The sequence below is a fragment of the Pelobates fuscus genome, chromosome 3 (genome assembly GCF_036172605.1).
Source record: "Pelobates fuscus isolate aPelFus1 chromosome 3, aPelFus1.pri, whole genome shotgun sequence".
In the NCBI taxonomy this organism is placed as follows: domain Eukaryota; kingdom Metazoa; phylum Chordata; class Amphibia; order Anura; family Pelobatidae; genus Pelobates; species Pelobates fuscus.
The window spans coordinates 6,772,568-6,792,940 of NC_086319.1; the positions used below are offsets into that span (position 1 = coordinate 6,772,568).

The window sequence follows — 20,373 nt, forward strand, 5'->3', positions numbered from 1 at the left end:
ACTGGAAGGCTATTCAAGGTATCTACTACCCTTTCTATATCACTGTTACCGCTCCCACTGGAAGTCTATTCCAGGTATCTACTACCCTTTCTATATCACTGTTACCGCTCCCACTGGAAGGCTATTCCAGGTATCTACTACCCTTTCTATATCACTGTTACCGCTCCCACTGGAAGGCTATTCCAGGTATCTTCTACCCTTTCTATATCACTGTTACCGCTCCCACTGGAAGGCTATTCCAGGTATCAACTACCCTTTCTATATCACTGGTACCGCTCCCACTGGAAGGCTATTCCAGGTATCTACTACCCTTTCTATATCACTGTTAGTGCTCCTACTGGAAGGCTATTTAAGGTATCTACTGCCCTTTCTATATCACTTACTTCTCCCACTGGAAGGCTATTCCAGGTATCTACTGCCCTTTCTATATCACTGTTACTGCTCCCACTGGAAGGCTGTTCCAGGTATCTACTACCCTTTCTATATCACTGTTACTGCTCCCACTGGAAGGCTGTTCCAGGTATCTACTACCCTTTCTATATCACTGTTACTGCTCCCACTGGAAGGCTATTGCAGGTATCTACTACCCTTTCTATATCACTGTTTCTGCTCCCACTGGAAGGCTATTCCAGGTATCTACTACCCTTTCTATATCACTGTTACAGCTCCCACTGGAAGGCTATTCAAGGTATCTACTACCCTTTCAATATCACTGTTACAGCTCCCACTGGAAGGCTATTCCAGGTATCCATTACTATTTATAATCTCACATTACACTAAATATTCCATCCTAACTACATATTATGTCCTGTTGTCAATTTGTTTCAGTAATGATCTGAATATACAGATCATTATACAGTTAGGTCTGGAAATATTTGGACACTGACACAATTTTCATAATATTGGCTGTGTACACCACCTTAACGGATTTGGAATGAAACAACCGAGATGCAATTGGGACACTTTAATTCAAGGGGTTGAACAAATAATGTATGAAACATTTAGGTATTGTAACCATTTTCATACACTGTCCCCTTATTAAAGGGGCTCAAATAAAATTAAACAAATTAACATAAATAAAATGTTTATTTTTAATACTTTGTGGAGAATCCTTTGCAGGCAATGACTGCTTGAAGTCTGGAACGCATGGACATCACCAAATGCTGGTTTCCTCCTCTGTGATGCTTTACCAGATCTTTACTGCATCTGTCTTCAGTTGTTGTTTGTTCGTGGGTCTTTCTGCATTGTTTTGTCTTTAGTAAGTGCATGCTAGATCGAGTTGAGATCAGGTGATTGACTCGGCTATTGTAGAATATTCCACTTGTTTGTCGTAAAAATATCCTGGATTGCTTTCACAGTACGTTTTGAGTCATTGTCCGTCTGTAAAGTGAAGCACAGCCCAATCAACTTTGCTGAATTTGTCTGGATCTGAGCAGACAATATATCTCGATACATGTCGGGATTCATCCGGCTGCTTCTGTCACATGATCAATAAACACTAGTTACCCAGTGCCATCAGAAGCCATGCATGCCCATCAGTGGTGTATTTTGGATTTGTGCTGCCCTAGGCACAACTAAATTCGGGCACCCTCAAAATCTAAATTTGACCCCCCAATTCGTGTCAAGGCCACTTTTTTGACTGACAGACACATGCCCTCATTGATACATGCACTCATATACACTCACTGACAGATACAGTCATTGGCACACACATACAGTCATAAGCACACACTGTGTAACCAACACACCCACTTTCACTGACACACACTGACACACCCACTCACTGACAGGCACACACTCAGATACACATAAAATGACATACACACACTCATAGGCACACCCATTCTCACAAAGACACACACTTTCACTCACTCACAGCTACACACTGACAGCTACACTCACTCACTCACAGTAAGGTGGACAGCCCCAGAACACCAGGCAAGCAAGGCATTTGTCTGGGAGCTTGGGGTGGCATTTTTGGTGCCCCACCCTCCCCCGGGAAATGCCTTGTGGTAAATACATCCCTGATGCCCATGCCATCGCACTGCCTCCACCATGTTTTACAGATGATGTGATATGCTTCAGATCATGAGCCGTTCCAAGCCTTCTCCATATTTTTTAGCTTCCCATCATTCTGCTACAGGTTGATCTTCGTTTCATCTGTCCAAAGAATTCTGTTCCAGGACTGGGCTGACTGTTTTAGATGTTTTTGGCAATTTCTTATCTGGCCTTTCTATTCTTGAGGTCTATGAATGGTTTGCACCTTGTGGTGGACCCTCCGTATTTGCTCTCGTGAAGTCTTTACGGTAGACTTGCATAGTGATATGTCTATCTCCTGGAGAGTGTTCTTCACTTGGCTGGATGTTGTGAAGGGGTTTTTCCTTTACCATGGAAAGGATCCTACGATCATCCACCACGGTTGTTTTCTGTGGACGTTCCAACCTTTTTGTGTTGCAGAGCTCACCAGTGAGTTATTTTTTTTCCCTCGGTGTTGATTTGGCAACTCCTAATATTCTTGCTATTTCTCTGATGGATTTTTTTATTTTTCCGCCTTAAGATGGCCTGTTTCACTTGCACTGAGAGCTCCTTTGACCGCATGTTGTGGGTTCACAGCAACAGCAAATGACACCCCTGGTATCAACTCCAGACCTTTTACCTGATTAATTGCTGAATAAATAGTGATGGAATAGCCCACACCTGTCCCTCAAACAGCTTTTTAGTCAATTACCTCTGGTCCCTTGAAAAAGATTATAGAGCTGTAATTCTTAAACTCTTTCTCCAATTTGGTTATGAATACTCTCAGATTAAAGCTGAGAGACTGCACGTTAAGCCCATATTTATTATTTAACTGTAACTTGGATTTATTGTGGTAAACAGCCAAAATAACGAAAAGTGTGTCTGTGTCCAAATATTTCCAGATCTAAGTGTAGATGCCCCAGTTTCAATTCACTGTAATAATTACCTTTACAAACCCTAAACAAGGACAGTAAATACAATAAGTGCTCGCACGAATGAACTGGCGGGGTGTAACCCCAATTTAAGGCTTGGATCTGTACCCATCATCTTTAATAACAATACCACAGCACTTACTATACCGGGGTGCTTCCGGCAAGCATCGAAGGGAATACAGGAGTCTCCGTTTTTAAAGCCGTCATCTCGGATCTCATCACTTATAAAGAATTCGTTTAGTTTTTGGACACTGCAGGGAAAACATTTAAGTAAATCCACTGGAAGTTTCACAAGGAGACTGTTACGTGATATAATTTTATATCAATGAATTGTTACACAGCCATCACACCAAGGTCATTCAAGCACATTCTTATTATTGCACAATGTCATCTTATCATATCTCTACCACACAAAGTACAGGAATGAGAGGGAATGGAATGCATAATAAACATAGATTTTATTCTGAAATCCTGTGTAAAGTCTTCTGTGGACATTAACTCCACAAACACAAAATGTGCAGTTTACACTTTTAGTCGAAATATTCGGTGGAGGACTGTGAGCTGGAATTCAGGGAAAATTGCAAAATGAGACAGCTATAGGAAGCTGCTAGTATGTTCAGAGACGATCTTTAGGACAGATTGGAGGGGATAATCCTTCAGAAAAATTTCAATAGAAAAAAACGAAAAAACATAATCTGTCCCGGTTAAATCACGTCCATAATAAACTTGACACATAAAATATAACATTTAATAAATATTTTTTAAAAGGTAAAATAACCTGAAAACACAGGAGTACAAGGGGTGAGAGAAATACTGTATATACAAATGGTATTGCTCTAAATTATAAATACATTAACTAAAGAGGTTCTAGTCCCTATGAAATAGGTAGGAGAACAGTAATCGGTAAATTCCCCAAATCTAGCTACAAGTAGTTAAATTGCATGAGCTGCAGATTCTAAGGATAGTTACTTTCTGTAGAGTCTGTAGAGAATGTAGCTATCTGTGACAGCTGTAGAGAAAGTAAATGTATGTTATAGGGTGGAAGAAAAAGGGGACATGTCACCCTAAATGTCTAGCTTGGATAGAACCAAACTAATGGTGAATTCCTATCGATACCACAGTGAGCAATCGGAAACAATGAAATATTGAGTAGTTCTGCATACTGATATTAAAATATAGTCTAGACTTAGACTATCGAAGAGCCGCCGTACCGGCGAAACGCATGCCGGGGCTCAGCCATACGCCTTACCCTGTGCTAAATCAACCCCTTACCTACTTTGATATCTTTAGCAAATCTGGTTTAAGAATTCTATTATTGGATTAACGTTATGTATAGCTTATATTAGCTGCCCTTGAAGGCACAGACTTAGGGTTAACCATGAAGAAAAAAAGAAAAATTCTGTATTTATCCACAGGCAGACATTTATTGAGTGGATGTCTTAAATACCCGTGTCATAGATTGGGGCTTCTACATGCTATACCTACAGTTCAGTACAGTTCACATTTCAGTTCGGTTAACTCTTACCTAAGATATCTAAGTCTAGACTATATTTATTATGGTACTCAGGAAAAAATTCAATGTCAAACTTCAGATACAATAGACAAATGGAAACATCGATGATTGTGAGGTTTCTTCCCTTTCAGCTTCTCACAATTCACTCTTTAGAGAATAACAGGGTGGCTGATTTCTAATTTTATTATTTTAACTCATTGATCTTAGTGTATGAATATCTAACCATATACCAACCTCACCAGGGCTTTGACTGCGAATCGGACCACGGTGGAGAGCAGGAAGAGAGGGGTGACCAGGATATGGAATAGCGACAGAGATGCGAAGGCGGTAGCAGGCGTCAGCTCATTGTTGCTCACATACGCGTGCGTCACAAATGTCTGAGGAAATGATGGAGAAATTGGTCTATCAAGGAAACTTTAAAAAGATAGAGAAAATAATAAACTACAAGGTCAATATATTGAAATACACTGAACAAAATTATAAACGCAACACTTTTGTTTTTGCCCCCATTTTTCATGAGCTGAACTCAAAGATCTAAGACTTTTTCTATGTACACAAAAGGCCTATTTCTCTCAAATATTGTTCACAAATCTGTCTAAATCTGTGTTAGTGAGCACTTCTCCTTTGCCGAGATAATCCATCCACCTCACAGGTGTGGCTTATCAAGATGCTGATTAGACAGCATGATTATTGCACAGGTGTGCCTTAGGCTGGCCACAATAAAAGGCCACCCTTAGTGGTTTCGCTGGCATTATGGGGTCCAATGTTACAGAACAAAAAAATGATTTTCTTTACGGACACCGTGTCAGTGGTGGGAGCAGTGAATCAATTATCTGCGTCCTTGGTTCCTGTGATATGCTTGTTGCGGCGCTTTGTACTCCTCTGTATCCAATATAATATTGTCTTTAGGGCACGTCATGTTCCTGGGTTCCTAATTATTATTGCAGATGCGTTGTCTCGTTTGCAGTGGGAGAGATTCCGCTCGGTGGCCCCTAGGGCACAGCTGGAGGGGCTGGTCTGCCCGGATGACGTGTGGCAGCTCGGGACCTTCTGCTTGGGCGCATGATACGGGATTCCTTGGCGCCTAGTACTTGGATTCCATATGTCAAGGTATGGAGGGTGTGGGACGAGGCATGGACTTGCGCAGGGAGACAACACTCACTCGAGGTACGATTGGATGTTCTGTAGTAGTTTTTGTGCGTTATTTTCCACCAGAGCCTTGCCTTCAGTTGTAGATCGGCACTGGTCGGCATTACTGTTCCTGTTTAAGCTGAGTGGGTGGGAGGATGCCACAAATAATTTCATGGTCTGGCAGGCACTGAAAGGTTTTCGTAAGGGGCATAAAAGCACACCGTATATGAGGCCAGTCTCTTTTGCAGTTTTAGAGGGGCTGATCGGGGTGTTTCCGTATCTTTCTTTTTCTGACCACAAGGTACGGTTGTTCACACTGGTATTCATCTGGGCTTTCTTTGGGGCCTTTAGGGTAAGTGAATTGGTCAGTAGTAATCGATCAGGTGGGGGGGATTAAGTCGGAGGATGGGGAATTGGGTCAGGGCCGGGTGGCCATTCGGCTTCGACGATTGAAAACAGACGTCTTTGGAAAAGGCTGTATGGTGGAACTTTGTTCGTTACCAGGTTCACTGTTATGTCCAGTTTGGTGTGCCGCTGCCTACCTGGAGGTTCGCCCCAAGGTGCGGGGTTCCTTTTTGATGCACGTTGATGGGTCATTGTAGGTTGGGTCGCCTGGTTGGTGGGCCACTCATACATCCATTGGGTGTGCCAGAGAGCTGCAGTTTGGCAACAAGGAAGACAGGTGGGCTTTCCACAGCAGCTGCTTTATTTATGTTGGTTTTGTTATAGGGGGTTTCAATTGGAGGGAAGTGTGTGGTGAGATTTTTAGGAGATTATGTTTGGGGCAATCACCTGATTTGTTATTGATCCATGCAGGGGGCAATGATTTAGGGCAGGTGCCACAGAGGGTGCTGGTACAAAGATTAAAAAGCGAGATGTGGAAAGGTTGCAATGTCTGGTGCCGGGCATTACTATTATTTGGTCATAGATGGTGCCTAGGTTACATTGAGGCATGCCAGGAATCCGGGGGCAGTAGCCAGAATGAGGGGTAAGGTTAATAAGCTGGTGTAAATTTTATAAGGCGCACTGGGAGTGTGGTAGTTAGGCATGTGGACTTGTAATCAATGATTATTACAGGTGGGATGGGGTGCACCTCTGATGTTGGTAACGATTTCCTCAATATGGGATTCCAGGGAGGCTTATAGTGAGCATTGTTTATGCATGGTGAGGTGCTCAGATTGCTTGAGGTTTCAAACTCTGAGCCGCAGCGGGGGATGTAGACATATTGGGGGTATTAAGGAATGGTAGTTGGAAGCTTGGAAGTTTGGTACCAATATTCACTTGTTTGGATTTGGTATTTGGCAGGTTAGAGCCCATCGGTGGCTCTCAACCTGGTGGTGTAGGGGGTGGTGGAGCTCTGTTACACACTCAGACACGTTACTGGGAGTAAACAAACAAGAAAAAATAGCACACACTCAGAAATATACAGCTGTAGCAAACAGATGCACAGAACTGAGTATGGAGACTGGAAAGATTAAAGTAGTCTCACATGAAATGAAAAATACTAAATAATGCTGGATATTATGATAACAAATAGATAGAGAATATCTAGAGCCCCTATTTAAAAATAACAACCAAATCTATACATATAGTACAAAGACAGTCCAAACAAAGCTTTAATAAATCAGCCTAGATACTGTCATAGGTATATACAGTAGGTATACCCAGTATAGAAAGGTAAAAGGGGCAAATGACAGATATATATATATATACACAATCTAACTCTACCACAAAAACAAAAAAATAGTCAAACACATATATATCACCAGCAATATTCCTAGTGAATATATGGACAAATATAATAATCTCAAAATGTCCATATAAACAAAAAATATATTAAATAGAGGAATGTGGTGAAATATGTATAAAGAATACTCATATACAGAGGTAAAAAAGATGAAAAACGAATAGTAGATATCGTGGAGCTTAGAATGCCCACGGCATATCTATAAACAGGATAGTATACAGAGCAGATAGAAGGAAACAATACATCAATGTGGGCACAGCTGTTAGAATGAATGCTGCCTAAAGGACACAATGTATCCAGTAAGTAAGTATACTCAGTATCATATCCAGTTACGTATATTAGCCTCTGAGTGGTAGAGAAAAGAAATCTATCTGTTAGACATAAAACACATAGTAAGTGAAATAATTATAGTGACATAATGTGAGCAAAAAGTGAGTCTAAAAGAGACAAATAAACGCCTGACGCGCGTTTCAGTGCTTCTTAGTGCACCTTCGTCAGAGGCAAAAGATAGACTGCTCAGGTAGTCCTTTATATACCAAATGTTATTGGTGGATCAGCCAATACGTGCCTTACCCTGACCAGGGATTTGGGTCCAGAAAGAGGGACTGCGTTTCCTAAATAGTATGTGGCACGAGGTTCTGGAAATACAGTACGAGAGCTACAACACATATCCCAGGACGTGATCAATATGTAAGTAAACATTATTTTGGATTTAATTCTCAACTTTCATTACATTCGTGACAAGTTGAAGAAATGTCAGTAAATATAACCTTACTGATCACCAAAAACATGATTCCCATCACAATCAGATTTAAATAAAAAAATAAAAATAATAATAATTCTTACTGCTAGTACTGCTGCTATCGGAACTGCCGCATTCATAAATACTGCAAAATAAATTAATACATAATTACAAAGACATTCAACGATTTACTGCTAATCAACAATAGCACCGCATCAAACACAGTTGCAAGAAAAAGTATGTGAACCCTTTGGAATGATATGGATTTCTGCACGAATTGGTCATAAAATGTGATCTGATCATCATCTAAGTCACAACAATAGACAATCACAGTCTGCTTAAACTAATAACACACAAAGAATGAAATGTTGCCATGTTTTTATTGAACACACCATGTAAACATTCACAGTGCAGGTGGAAAAAGTATGTCAACCCCTAGACTAATGACATCCCCAAGAGCTAATTGGAGTGAGATGTCAGCCAACTGGAGTCCAATCAATGAGATGAGATTGGAGGTGTTGGTTACAGCTGCCCTATACACACCAGTTCTGGGTTTGCTTTTCACAAGAAGCATTGCCTGATGTGAATGATGCCTCGCACAAAATAGCTCTCAGAAGACCTACGATTAAGAATTGTTGACTTGCATAAAGCTGGAAAGGGTTATAAAAATATCTCCAAAAGCCTTGCTGTTCATGAGTCCACGGTAAGACAAATTGTCTATAAATGGAGAAAGTTCAGCACTGCTGCTACTCTCCCTAGGAGTGGCCGTCCTGTAAAGATGACTGCAAGAGCACAGCGCAGACTGCTTAATGAGGTGAAGAAGAATCCTAGAGTGTCAGCTAAAGACTTACAAAAGTCACTGACAAATGCCAACATCCCTGTTAGCGAATCTACAATACGTAAAACACTAAACAAGAATGGATTTCATGGGAGGATACCACAGAGGAAGCCACTGCTGTCCAAACAAAACATTGCTGCACGTTTACAGTTTGCACAAGAGCACCTGCATGTTCCACAGCAGTACTGGCAAAATATTCTGTGGACAGATGAAACCAAAGTTGAGTTGTTTGGAAGAAACACACAACACTATATGTGGTGAAAAAGAGGCACAGCACACCAACATCAAAACCTCATCCCAACTATAAAGTATGGTGGTGGGGGCATCATGGTTTGGGGCTGCTTTGCTGCGTCAGGGCCTGGACGGATTGCTATCATCAAAGTAAAAATGAATTCCCAAGTTTATCAAGACATTTTGCAGGAGAACTTAAGGCCATCTGTCTACCAACTGAAGCTCAACAGAAGATGGGTGTTGCAACAGGACAATGACCCAAAGCATAGAAGTAAATCAACAACAGAATGGCTTAAACAGAAGAAAATACGCCTTCTGAAGAGGCCCAGTCAGAGTCCTGACCTCAACCCGATTGAGATGTGTGGCGAAACCAACTTCGCCACTGTGAACTGGAGAAGCCTGGTTGTTAGCCTCCTGCCCTGTGACTATGGCCCTGCAGGTTAAACCTTTTATGTTCCCTGCAGAAAGGCATATTCGTGCCTTTCAGCCGGGGTGGTCGGTAGATTCCAGCTACCGAACAAACTACCGTATGAGGGACCACCTAGGAGCTGGAGTGTGCCGTCAATTAACCGCCCAGAAGCTGCGGTTAACCGCAGCTTAATTGATGAACGCTGGGTGGCCTTTGTTCGTTTGCCGACCACGAGGCGGCGGCCATTTTAATCGTGCGAAAGACCAGCGGTGTTTGGCGAGGATTCTATGGAACTATAAATGGACACTTATTTGCACGAACACCGCTGAGCCGTCCGTCTCCTGGTTCCTATTCGTGGGGATGTAGCCGAACAGCCGTTCATTCTGTATTTTATGTTTCATGTGAATTGTAGTAACCCAGATAGCTATGCCATGGAGCCTATTTGTGTGATTAAAGACTTTGGCTCCATGGCGATTAAACTGTATTCGTGTAGTCTGGGTGCCATTCACCTAATAATGTGCACCCAGACCTGAGCTATCTGGGGATATGTAACATGTCTGTGTTGGGTGTAATAAAAGTGACTTTATATATTTTAAAGCATAATACTGTATTTAGGTTCCCACATGTGTAATGGAGTTTTGTCTCTGGCCTGGGAGATAATTGGATTACTTCTCCAATTATCTCCAGGGCAGAAGGGAGGAAGCCAGGATGCATTGTGGGAATGTTTACTGCGGTGTGTCTGTAATTGGTTTATGTCTGTCCTTTCTGAGGACTTAAAGGTAGGCAGACAATGTAATAGAGCAGCAGGAAATGCTAGCAGAATGCTTGGTTGTATAGGGAGAGGTATTAGCAGTAGAAAGAGGGAAGTGCTCATGCCATTGTACAGAACACTGGTGAGACCTCACTTGGAGTACTGTACACAGTACTGGAGACCATACCTTAGAGAGAGTTCAAAGAAGGGCTACTAAACTTGTTCATGGATTGCAGGATAAAACTTACCAGGAAAGGTTAAAGGATCTTAACATGTATAGCTTGGAGGAAAGACGAGACAGGGGGGATATGATAGAAACATTTAAATACATAAAGGGAATCAACACAGTAAAGGAGGAGACTATATTTAAAAGAAGAAAAACTACCACAACCAGAGGACATAGTCTAAAATTAGAAGGACAAAGGTTTAAAAATAATATCAGGAAGTATTACTTTACTGAGAGGGTAGTGGATGCATGGAATAGCCTTCCAGCTGAAGTGGTAGAGGTTAACACAGTAAAGGAGTTTAAGCATGCGTGGGATAGGCATAAGGCTATCCTAACTATAAGATAATGCCAGGGACTAATGAAAGTATTTAGAAAACTGGGCAGACTAGATGGGCCGAATGGTTCTTATCTGCCGTCACATTCTATGTTTCTATGTTTCTATGTTTCTTTGTTACAGTCTTCCATTTGGTCCCCTAGGGGAGTGTCCACCAGGTGGGAGACCTGCATAAATACTGGGCAGGTAGCCCTGAGTAAAAGAGTTCCTGCTTAACCCTGAAGCTGGAGTGTGTCTCTTTCTTGGGGGGAAAGGGGACTGTATGCCGACTGCCAGGAGTGTAAGCTGTTCGTATTGCTTTTCCTGTTCGGCTGCTTCCAGGGTTCGTGTGTCTGCTGTTCGAGAGTTGGTGAATCCGTGCAGTTTGGGAGTTCGGGGAATTGGTGCTTACAGTAGCTGCTGGTCTATCTAAAGGGGATTATCGCCTAAACTGGGTTTTATCCCCTTTTGAGCAAAACGGTCGGTTACAAGATGCTATGGCATGACCTCAAGAAAGCGATTCGAATTTCACACCAGACATCCCAAGAATATTGCTGAACTGAAACAGTTCTGTAAAGAGGAATGGTCAAGAATTACTCCGAGTCCTGACCGTTGTGCACGTCTGATCTGCAACTACAGGAAACGTTTGGTTGAAGTTATTGCTGCCAAAGGAGGTTCAACCAGTTATTAAATCCAAGGGTTCACATACTTTTTCCACCTGCACTGTGAATGTTTACATGGTGTGTTCAATAAAAACATGGCAACATTTCATTCTTTGTGTGTTATTAGTTTAAGCAGACTGTGATTGTCTATTGTTGTGACTTAGATGTTGATCAGATCACATTTTATGACCAATTTGTGCAGCAATCCATATCATTCCAAAGGGTTCACATACTTTTTCTTGCAACTGTGTATATATATACACACACATACAGTGCTAGTTATATTATCTATATACTATATATATACACAGCGCTAGTTATATTATCTTTATACTATATATACACAGCGCTAGTTATATTATCTATATACTATATACACACAGTGCTAGTTATATTATCTATATACTATATATACACAGTGCTAGTTATATTATCTATATACTATATATACACAGAGCTAGTTATATTATCTATATACTATATATACACAGTGCTAGTTATATTATCTATATACTATATATACACAGTGCTAGTTATATTATCTATATACTATATATACACAGTGCTAGTTATATTATCTATATACTATATATACACAGTGCTAGTTATATTATCTATATACTATATACACACAGTGCTAGTTATATTATCTATATACTATATATACACAGTGCTAGTTATATTATCTATATACTATATATACACAGTGCTAGTTATATTATCTATATACTATATATACACAGTGCTAGTTATATTATCTATATACTATAAACACACAGTGCTAATTATACTATCTATATACTATATACACACAGTGCTAGTTATATTATCTATATACTATATATACACAGTGCTAGTTATATTATCTATATACTAAATACACACAGTGCTAGTTATATTATCTATATACTATATATACACAGTGCTAGTTATATTATCTATATACTATATATACACAGTGCTAGTTATATTATCTATATACTATATATACACAGTGCTAGTTATATTATCTATATACTATATATACTCAGTGCTAGTTATATTATCTATATACTATATACACACAGTGCTAGTTATATTATCTATATACTATATATACACAGTGCTAGTTATATTATCTATATACTATATATACACAGTGCTAGTTATATTATCTATATACTATATATACACAGTGCTAGTTATATTATCTATATACTATATATACACAGTGCTAGTTATATTATCTATATACTATATACACACACATACAGCGCTAGTTATATTATCTATATACTATATATACACAGTGCTAGTTATATTATCTATATACTATATACACACAGCGCTAGTTATATTATCTATATACTATATATACACAGTGCTAGTTATATTATCTATATACTATATATACACAGCGCTAGTTATATTATCTACATACTATATATACACAGTGCTAGTTATATTATCTATATACTATATACACACAGTGCTAGTTATATTATCTATATACTATATATACACAGTGCTAGTTATATTATCTATATACTATATATACACAGTGCTAGTTATATTATCTATATACTATATATACACAGCGCTAGTTATATTATCTATATACTATATACACAGTGCTAGTTATATTATCTATATACTATATACACACAGCGCTAGTTATATTATCTATATACTATATATACACAGTGCTAGTTATATTATCTATATACTATATATACACAGCGCTAGTTATATTATCTACATACTATATATACACAGTGCTAGTTATATTATCTATATACTATATACACACAGTGCTAGTTATATTATCTATATACTATATATACACAGTGCTAGTTATATTATCTATATACTATATATACACAGTGCTAGTTATATTATCTATATACTATATATACACAGTGCTAGTTATATTATCTATATACTATATACACAGTGCTAGTTATATTATCTATATACTATATATACACAGCACTAGTTATATTATCTATATACTATATATACACAGCGCTAGTTATATTATCTATATACTATATATACACAGCACTAGTTATATTATCTATATACTATATATACACAGTGCTAGTTATACTATCTATATACTATATATACACAGTGCTAGTTATACTATCTATATACACAGTGCTAGTTATATTATCTATATACTATATATACACAGTGCTAGTTATACTATCTATATACTATATACACAGTGCTAGTTATATTATCTATATACTATATATACACAGTGCTAGTTATATTATCTATATACTATATATACACAGCGCTAGTTATATTATCTACATACTAAATATACACAGTGCTAGTTATATTATCTATATACTATATACACACAGTGCTAGTTATATTATCTATATACTATATATACACAGTGCTAGTTATATTATCTATATACTATATATACACAGTGCTAGTTATATTATCTATATACTATATACACAGTGCTAGTTATATTATCTATATACTATATATACACAGCACTAGTTATATTATCTATATACTATATATACACAGCGCTAGTTATATTATCTATATACTATATATACACAGCACTAGTTATATTATCTATATACTATATATACACAGTGCTAGTTATACTATCTATATACTATATACACACAATGCTAGTTATATTATCTATATACTATATACACAGCGCTAGTTATATTATCTATATACTATATACACAGTGCTAGTTATATTATCTATATACTATATACACAGCGCTAGTTATATTATCTATATACTATATATACACAGCACTAGTTATATTATCTATATACTATATATACACAGTGCTAGTTATACTATCTATATACTATATACACACAGTGCTAGTTATATTATCTATATACTATATACACACAATGCTAGTTATATTATCTATATACTATATACACAGCGCTAGTTATATTATCTATATACTATATATACACAGAGCTAGTTATATTATCTATATACTATATATACACAGTGCTAGTTATATTATCTATATACTATATATACACAGTGCTAGTTATATTATCTATATACTATATATACACAGCGCTAGTTATATTATCTATATACTATATATACACAGCGCTAGTTATATTATCTATATACTATATACACACAGTGCTAGTTATATTATCTATATACTATATATACACAGTGCTAGTTATATTATCTATATACTATATACACAGTGCTAGTTATATTATCTATATACTATATACACAGCGCTAGTTATATTATCTATATACTATATACACACAGTGCTAGTTATATTATCTATATACTATATATACACAGCGCTAGTTATATTATCTATATACTATATATACACAGCGCTAGTTATATTATCTATATACTATATACACACAGTGCTAGTTATATTATCTATATACTATATATACACAGTGCTAGTTATATTATCTATATACTATATACACAGTGCTAGTTATATTATCTATATACTATATATACACAGTGCTAGTTATATTATCTATATACTATATATACACAGTGCTAGTTATATTATCTATATACTATATATACACAGTGCTAGTTATATTATCTATATACTATATATACACAGTGCTAGTTATATTATCTATATACTATATATACACAGTGCTAGTTATATTATCTATATACTATATATACACAGTGCTAGTTATATTATCTATATACTATATATACACAGCGCTAGTTATATTATCTATATACTATATATACACAGCGCTAGTTATATTATCTATATACTATATACACACAGTGCTAGTTATATTATCTATATACTATATATACACAGTGCTAGTTATATTATCTATATACTATATACACAGTGCTAGTTATATTATCTATATACTATATATACACAGTGCTAGTTATATTATCTATATACTATATATACACAGCGCTAGTTATATTATCTATATACTATATACACAGTGCTAGTTATACTATCTATATACTATATACACAGCGCTAGTTATATTATCTATATACTATATACACAGTGCTAGTTATATTATCTATATACTATATATACACAGCGCTAGTTATATTATCTATATACTATATACACAGCGCTAGTTATATTATCTATATACTATATATACACAGCGCTAGTTATATTATCTATATACTATATATACACAGCGCTAGTTATATTATCTATATACTATATATACACAGTGCTAGTTATATTATCTATATACTATATACACACAGTGCTAGTTATATTATCTATATACTATATATACACAGCGCTAGTTATATTATCTATATACTATATATACACAGCGCTAGTTATATTATCTATATACTATATATACACAGCGCTAGTTATATTATCTATATACTATATATACACAGCGCTAGTTATATTATCTATATACTATATATACACAGTGCTAGTTATATTATCTATATACTATATATACACAGTGCTAGTTATATTATCTATATACTATATATACACAGTGCTAGTTATATTATCTATATACTATATACACACAATGCTAGTTATATTATCTATATACTATATACACAGCGCTAGTTATATTATCTATATACTATATATACACAGTGCTAGTTATATTATCTATATAGTATATATACACAGTGCTAGTTATATTATCTATATACTATATATACACAGTGCTAGTTATATTATCTATATACTATATATACACAGTGCTAGTTATATTATCTATATACTATATACACACAATGCTAGTTATATTATCTATATACTATATACACAGTGCTAGTTATATTATCTATATACTATATATACACAGTGCTAGTTATATTATCTATATAGTATATATACACAGTGCTAGTTATATTATCTATATACTATATATACACAGCGCTAGTTATATTATCTATATACTATATATACACAGCGCTAGTTATATTATCTATGTACTATATATACACAGTGCTAGTTATATTATCTATATACTATATATACACAGTGCTAGTTATATTATCTATATACTATATATACACAGTGCTAGTTATATTATCTATATACTATATACACACAATGCTAGTTATATTATCTATATACTATATACACAGCGCTAGTTATATTATCTATATACTATATATACACAGCGCTAGTTATATTATCTATATACTATATATACACAGTGCTAGTTATATTATCTATATACTATATACACAGTGCTAGTTATATTATCTATATACTATATATACACAGTGCTAGTTATATTATCTATATACTATATACACACAGTGCTAGTTATATTATCTATATACTATATACACACAGTGCTAGTTATATTATCTATATACTATATATACACAGCGCTAGTTATATTATCTATATACTATATATACACAGTGCTAGTTATATTATCTATATACTCTATATACACAGTGCTAGTTATATTATCTATATACTATATATACACAGTGCTAGTTATATTATCTATATACTATATATACACAGTGCTAGTTATATTATCTATATACTATATACACACAATGCTAGTTATATTATCTATATACTATATACACAGTGCTAGTTATATTATCTATATACTATATATACACAGTGCTAGTTATATTATCTATATAGTATATATACACAGTGCTAGTTATATTATCTATATACTATATATACACAGCGCTAGTTATATTATCTATATACTATATATACACAGCGCTAGTTATATTATCTATATACTATATATACACAGTGCTAGTTATATTATCTATATACTATATATACACAGTGCTAGTTATATTATCTATATACTATATATACACAGTGCTAGTTATATTATCTATATACTATATACACACAATGCTAGTTATATTATCTATATACTATATACACAGCGCTAGTTATATTATCTATATACTATATATACACAGTGCTAGTTATATTATCTATATAGTATATATACACAGTGCTAGTTATATTATCTATATACTATAAATACACAGTGCTAGTTATATTATCTATATACTATATACACACAGTGCTAGTTATATTATCTATATACTATATATACACAGTGCTAGTTATATTATCTATATACTATAAATACACAGTGCTAGTTATATTATCTATATACTATATATACAGTGCTAGTTATATTATCTATATACTATATACACACAATGCTAGTTATATTATCTATATACTATATATACACAGCGCTAGTTATATTATCTATATACTATATACACAGTGCTAGTTATATTATCTATATACTATATATACACAGCGCTAGTTATATTATCTATATACTATATACACAGTGCTAGTTATATTATCTATATACTATATATACACAGCGCTAGTTATATTATCCATATACTATATATACATACAGCGCTAGTTATATTATCTATATACTATATATACACAGCACTAGTTATATTATCTATATACTATATATACACAGCGCTAGTTATATTATCTATATACTATATATACACATCGCTAGTTATATTATCTATATACTATATATACACAGTGCTAGTTATATTATCTATATACTATATACACAGTGCTAGTTATATTATCTATATACTATATATACACAGTGCTAGTTATATTATCTATATACTATATATACACAGTGCTAGTTATATTATCTATATACTATATATACACAGTGCTAGTTATATTATCTATATACTATATACACACAATGCTAGTTATATTATCTATATACTATATACACAGCGCTAGTTATATTATCTATATACTATATACACACAATGCTAGTTATATTATCTATATACTATATACACAGTGCTAGTTATATTATCTATATAGTATATATACACAGTGCTAGTTATATTATCTATATACTATATATACACAGTGCTAGTTATATTATCTATATACTATATATACACAGTGCTAGTTATATTATCTATATACTATATACACACAATGCTAGTTATATTATCTATATACTATATACACAGTGCTAGTTATATTATCTATATACTATATATACACAGCACTAGTTATATTATCTATATACTATATATACACAGCGCTAGTTATACTATCTATATACTATACACACAGCGCTAGTTATATTATCTATATACTATATACACACAGTGCTAGTTATATTATCTATATACTATATACACACAGTGCTAGTTATATTATCTATATACTATATATACACAGTGCTAGTTATACTATCTATATACTATATACACACAGTGCTAGTTATATTATCTATATACTATATACACACAGTGCTAGTTATATTATCTATATACTATATATACACAGTGCTAGTTATATTATCTATATACTATATACACAGTGCTAGTTATACTATCTATATACTATATACACAGTGCTAGTTATATTATTGTTATACATATATATATATATTAATGATAATTCGGAATGAAGTGTAAGCTCACTGGACAGGGACGTATGAATTGCAAACGCTTTCAAACTCCGTAGCTCTTTCATCCTGGTTTCTTCAACGCTCGCACAAAAAATATTCTCCCAAGCGTACAGCTTCAATAACTTTATCCCTTTCAGTATTTCATTTGTTTTCTTTAAACGTTCGGTCGAATAATCCTTATAATGAAATAAGATAATATTAGCCTGTCTGTCAGATCAAGTTAATTATTGATTCATTCGGTTTTATTTTATAAAGTACATTATTAATGTTGAAATGAATAATTTGAGCAATATAAAATTTCTCATTAATTACGTTGGGAGTGGAGTTTACCAGTGACTTACAGGCCGGTACTTACCAGCGTGCTTTTCTGCACGTCGGCCAGCTTTGTGGCAATGAAGTATTGTACCGGAGCGAGAAGGACAATGACCGCAGCTCCCACCAACGCACTGACATCCAGCAGTTTGTATAGAAGGATTACCCCCATAATGATCTGAAATATTAACAAAAGAAATTCAAAAACATTCCTGAAATGTATTTGTACATTTTATTAATAACCCCCTACAAGCCTATCGCAATAATGGATTACCTATCTACAGAAACACATTAATAGTGAGCTGGGCCTCATAATTAGTGCAGGTCACTAATATCTGGCAATGCCTGCTAGGCATTAACGGACGACAAATTGACAAATCTTAGTTACATAGTTACATAGGCTGAAAAGAGACTTGCGTCCATCAAGTTCAGCCTTCCTCACATTTGTTTTTTGCTGTTGATCCAAAAGAAGGCATATAAAAAAACCCAGTTTGAAGCACAATTTTGCAACAAGCTAGGACAAAAAATTCCTTCTTGACCCCAGAATGGCAGTCAGATTTATCCTTGAATCAAGCACATATTACCCTACATTGAAAGATTATATCCTTGAATATTCTGTCTTTGCAAGTATGCATCTAGTAGCTGTTTGAACATCTGTATGGACTCTGATAAAACCACTTCTTCAGGCAGAGAATTTCACATCCTTATTGTTCTTACAGTAAAAAAACCTTTCCTTTGCCTTAGACGAAATCTTCTTTCTTCTAGTCTAAACGCATGACCTCGTGTCCTATCTTCAAACTTATACAATGGGCATTACAGCTCATTGTATAATTGCAGCTCATTTTATCATTATAAGTCAGTGTATTAATAAAGCTCATTGTGTCATTACAGCCTATTGTATCATTACAGCTTATTGTATCATAGAAACATAGAATGTGACGGCAGATAAGAACCATTCGGCCCATCTAGTCTGCCCAATTTTCTAAATACTTTCATTAGTCCCTGGCCTTATCTTATAGTTAGGATAGCCTTATGCCTATCCCACGCATGCTTAAACTCCTTTACTGTGTTAACCTCTACCACTTCAGCGGGAAGGCTATTCCATGCATCCACTACCCTC

General features: G+C 35.1%; 1 protein-coding gene across 7 annotated transcripts in view; it reads right to left on the reverse strand.

Annotated features, from left to right (window-relative positions):
• The window catches only part of ABCC9 (ATP binding cassette subfamily C member 9), a 176,238-nt gene that overhangs the window by 97,899 nt on the left and 57,966 nt on the right, over nucleotides 1-20,373 (reverse strand). For all 7 annotated transcript variants that reach the window (XM_063446650.1, XM_063446653.1, XM_063446652.1 and 4 more), the window contains exons 10-14: nucleotides 19,297-19,431; nucleotides 18,955-19,117; nucleotides 8,186-8,226; nucleotides 4,696-4,838; nucleotides 3,091-3,199 (exon numbers count right to left, since the gene is read on the reverse strand). In XM_063446650.1, coding sequence (XP_063302720.1) covers nucleotides 3,091-3,199; nucleotides 4,696-4,838; nucleotides 8,186-8,226; nucleotides 18,955-19,117; nucleotides 19,297-19,431 — 591 coding nt within the window. The remainder of the gene's footprint in view (nucleotides 1-3,090; nucleotides 3,200-4,695; nucleotides 4,839-8,185; nucleotides 8,227-18,954; nucleotides 19,118-19,296; nucleotides 19,432-20,373) is intronic.